This window comes from Bombina bombina, chromosome 2 (genome assembly GCF_027579735.1).
Source record: "Bombina bombina isolate aBomBom1 chromosome 2, aBomBom1.pri, whole genome shotgun sequence".
Classification (NCBI taxonomy): Eukaryota; Metazoa; Chordata; class Amphibia; order Anura; family Bombinatoridae; genus Bombina; species Bombina bombina.
In genome coordinates, this window is record NC_069500.1 from 752688099 (window position 1) to 752692975 (window position 4877).

Below are 4877 nucleotides of genomic sequence, written 5' to 3' on the forward strand. Positions count from 1 at the left end.
GGCATCAAAATTAAGGTATAGTATTATTTGACATTCACTTTTGCTAAAATATAGATAAATATAAAACAATAGATAGATGGATAGAAAGACGATATATAGATGATAGATATTATTTGGCAAGTATCTTGAATTTATGAATTGGTTGTCTGATTACGTCACTCAGTGGGCGTGTCACTTAGCACAACTTGGTGTGTCTCACGGCGTGACGTCGCAGGTAGGTGTGGTTCGTGATGTCACCGTGGGCTGGAACGATGGTTCAGTCTGGTCCTGGAGCTCGGACCGGATCGGGCTTGTGGACGATGTTGCCCGGTCGGAGGAACGTGTATGTGTTGCTGGACGTTTTGTGCGTCTCGGTCGGTGAGTGTTTACAGCTTATAGAGCCGTATTTACTTTATTTTCGGTAGTTCGGTCATGCAGTCTGCCTCCCCTTCCCACCGAACACAGTGTATCCTGTTGCTTAAATTCTTGCTTTGCTCCATTGTTGTTTTCACTGTCCTCTTTTCTGTGCTTCGTTATATTTCTTATATCAACTCATTTGAACAGTTGTCTCCCACCTTTCCACTACTAAATGGTTACTTCACACAACAGCCCCCCCCCCCCTGCATGATTGGATTCTTCTCTGTTAAACTGCATGGTTATATCTCATTAATTTCTCCCATTTCACCCCATCTGTACTCTTTATTGTATTATTATTGTGTCTGCTGTTTTCCATTCCTGCCTGGTTACTGTTCATTCTTGCTGCATTGTTTCTAGACTTTCTACTGTGTTGTTTGTATTTATTTATTTTTAAATACCACCTTGGCATTTTTGCATATCCTTTATACATCTGTTGTGATTTCTCCCCCTGCAGCATGTTATTGTCCTGTACATATTTGTGTTGAACAGAACCCCACTAACCTTAGTTTACTTGTGACACAATAAGCATCTTTTATAGTGGGTGTCCCTACTGTGCTGTGCAGCAGCGTCTGATATGATGTAAATAAAATGACTATGGCAACGACTGCTGCTGACTTTTCCTGCTACACCTTTGCATTGTCTTTGTATTCCTACACTTTATTTCAGGGCTTGGCAAAACCAGGGAATCAGAAGCCTCTGTAGTACTGTAATTGTAATTCTGATTATCCATATGCATTAATACAAGTACTATTGAAAGTCTCCTAAAAGTGTGTCTGGCTCCTCTCAGCATCTACAATAAATGTCAGTCCCTGCTTCACTTTACTATGTTGTTATATTGCTATGATGCACCATCACCAGCACATGCTGTCTTATTGCTGATCCACTGCTATTTTGTTACTTTTGCTGCACCCATCGGGGTTACACAGTTTTGTACCCTTTTATTTAATGCTGTGTGTCGCCAATATTTTTTTTTTTATTATTTTTTCTGTGCCACTCCAGTGCCTTTCTACTTTAGTTGTCTCTTCACTGCCAATACATTGTTGCTGTTTGTCTCCTTATTAAAATACACTTCAGTTCTTATGTATCCTTGGTGTGTGTCCCATAATGATACATTGATGCTCTTGGCTGTCATCACAAATCATTGCTATAAGACCCCTTCACCATGACATATTGTTGCTTGTATGTTCACTTCTCATGATACACTGTGTGTGGTGCCAAATCTGTCAGTGGCTGTTTGCCAGCTCTGCTAACACTGTTGCTCTGTGTCTCACCCATCACAGTGTTTTGTTGATGTGTTCTAGTGCTGTCCTTATATAATGTTGCATTTTGCCCCTCCTCAATATTGTTATGCTTTCTCTATAAGGAGCCTACATAGTATATAGTGCTGTTGGGTACAATACAATGGATCCTGATTTACATTTTCACACTGATGCAGGAGTAGTGAAGAACACTGTTCTTTGACACTTTGGCATTATATAAATATGAGGGTAGTGATTGCACTGCTCAAGCCATACAGACTGTAGAGTGCAAATAAAGGAAACATTATGTGACCATGTGCTTCCTGGGAATGTTTAAAGGGATAGTAAAGTCTAAATTAAACTTTTGTAATTCAGATAGGGCATGTCATTTGAAACAACTTTCAAATTTACTTTTATCATCACATTTATTCTCTTGGTATTCTTAGTTGAAAGCTAAACCTAGGTAGGTTCATATGCTAATTTCTAAGCCCTTGAAGGCTGCCTCTTATCTGAATGCATTTGGCAGTTTTTCACAGCTAGAGGGTGTTAGTTCATGTGTTTAAAATAAATAACATTGTGCACGTGGAGTTATTTAAGAGTCAGCACTAATTGCCTGAAATGCAATTCTGTCAAAAGAAGAACTGAAATAAGTGGGCAGTCTACAGAAGCTTAGATACAAGGTAATTACAGAGGTAAAAAGTATATTTCTATAACAGTGTTAGTTATGCAAAACTAGGGAATGGTAAATAAAGGGATTATCTGTCCTTTTTTTAAACAATACATTTTTTTGTGTTTTCTATCCCTTTTAAAAGAGACAAGTAAACACCCTGACATTTTAATATAAAAGATTTAGTATGCACAGTAAAGCAACTTTACAATATTAGTTCATTATTTATTTCTCCCCTTTCATGTAATTTACCTCTCAAATGTGGATTTTCTTATTGTCAGATATGGAAATGCACCATGTTGACTTCTAAAGGCTAACCCTGCTACATGTATTCCCCTAATTTACTTTAACAGATAACTGCAAAACAATGCACTTTTATACTTCCAATTTGCCAATGGCTAGTCTTGTTGTCCAAAGACACAAAACAAGATTGGCTCCTCCAAAGTGGGGGCAGAGTTTGGCTATTGAAAAACAATCACATCAAAAAGATGTTACTTTGTTCTAAAACAAATTAGATTTAGATGATATGCTATTCTATATAAAGCCAGTAGACATATGTTGCAATTGCAAGATTTTTACAGTCTCTTTAAATGTATTAACGTATGGAAAGTTATAGTAAGCACAGAATATGCTATAAAGCCTGTTTTTATGTAATGACAGAAACAGAAAAAAATGTCAAATTTGCCTGCAATTGTTTATTGTGATGCCGCATTGTGTTGCAAAATGTATCATTGAAGGGCATGTCAATCACTCTGAACAAGCGAATGTCTGAAGTAACGGAGAGGCATAAGAAGCAGTTTCTCTTTGTTAAAGGGCCATAATAGTCCAAAAATGACATGTTCTGGTTCATTAGAACATGTTGTCTTTTTAAGACTATCAGCCCTAGACTACTGTGCGTTTGACACCTGCAATGGGGTTAAACACACTGTAGAAGCATCACTTGGGTCCTGCAAATCACTGATGGTCAGAGAGGAGACCATTGCTAGTCTAATCTAGTTGCGAAATTGAGTTGTGCGACTAGTGCTGCTGATTGGATCAGCAGTGGATTCCACTGGACCAGCAGTGCTCTGTTGATCCCGAGTGGAACCCACTTTGCAAGGGTTGAACACAAGGTAGTGTGGAGTTGATAGTCCTAAAATTGCAAAGTCAACAAATGTCTTTAAAAGACAAAGGGACCGTCAACAACAGAATTTTTGTTGTTTAAAAAAGATAGATAATCCCTTTATTACCCAGTCCCCAGTTTTGCACAACCAACACTGTTATATTAATATACTTTTTTCCAGTGATAACTTTGTATCTAAGCTTCTGTACACTGCCCCCTTATTTCAGTTCTTTTGACAGACTTGCATTTTAGCCAAGCAGTGCTCACTCCTAGGTCACTTCACGTGCATGAGCTCAATGTTATCTATATGAAATATATGAACTAATGCCCTCTAGTGGTCAAAATGCATTCAGATTAGAGGCAGTCTTTAAGGTTTAAGAGATTAGCATATGAACCTCCTAGGTTTAGCTTTCAACTAAGAATACAAAGAGAACAAAGCAAAATTGGTGATAAAAGTAAATTGGGAAGTTGTTTAAATGACATGCCCTATTTAAATCATGAAAAGGTTTTTTTTTTTTTTGGGGGGGGGGGGGGGGGTTGGTACTTGACTGTCCCTTTAAGCGCCAGTAAGAATATTTAGTAGCCATACAGTGGTATTAGTATATAGATGTATGGAGAATAACCGAAAAAGATAGAAGCCATTGTTAAAAATCTAGGCGCCAGTGGCTCCCTGGCTAATGGGTTTGTCGAGCCCTGCTCTAACGAATTAGAGCTTCCTTTTTTCTTTTTTTTACTATTATGTCCCTTCAGATTAGTGGTTGAAGGCTGGCTTCTGCACTGCAGAGCCTTTACCTTGTCACGGCACTGTTGCTGTAGGTCTCCCATATCACCACACAATTTAAGTTCTCTCCTGTTTATAGTTGTTGCCATATGTCACCTCATAACCACACTGTTTATTACTGCATGTCTTACTATTGTAACTCTTTGTGTTGACATTGCAACATCCCTTGTAACGTCTCTATGATAATACACTGTTGTATCTCTTATAATGGTGTGTGTCACCCCTCTCTATAATAACATTGTTTTTGCATATCTATTCATTATGATACACTATTGTGTGCTGCTACCTTTCTGTTACTTTGTAGAGTGTATATTTAACCCCTTCCCATCGTTGGGATGTTCCATGCTGTCCTAACTGCGCTGAGCTTTAGCGCCTTTAGGACGACATGGAACATCCTAGCCATTTGGCTGTCCTAAAACAATAGCTGCTTCCTATATCGGGGGCTTGTCTGGCGTCATAGGCACTCTCCCCTGACCCGATCCCATTATTGAAACCATGTGATCGCATGAACGATCAGGTGATTTAAATTTTTACTCATTTGTTTACATCAGAACTTTGTTCCGATGTAGAGAAATGAGTCCTGACAGGAAGGGATTAATATCACAATACCCTATGTATGTGTGTGCACCATCACATAAAAACAAACTATTGATGCATGTTTCCTCTGTCATGATATACTGTATTGATGTGTGC

The 4877-nt window shown here is 38.5% G+C and overlaps 1 protein-coding gene across 1 annotated transcript in view; it reads left to right on the forward strand.

The window, feature by feature from the left end:
• Positions 1–237: 237 nt before the first annotated feature.
• The window catches only part of PLPP2 (phospholipid phosphatase 2), a 46869-nt gene continuing 42229 nt past the window's right edge, over positions 238–4877 (forward strand). Inside the window, exon 1 of the mRNA XM_053702854.1 lies at positions 238–357. Coding sequence (XP_053558829.1) covers positions 252–357 — 106 coding nt within the window. The 5' untranslated portion in view covers positions 238–251. The remainder of the gene's footprint in view (positions 358–4877) is intronic.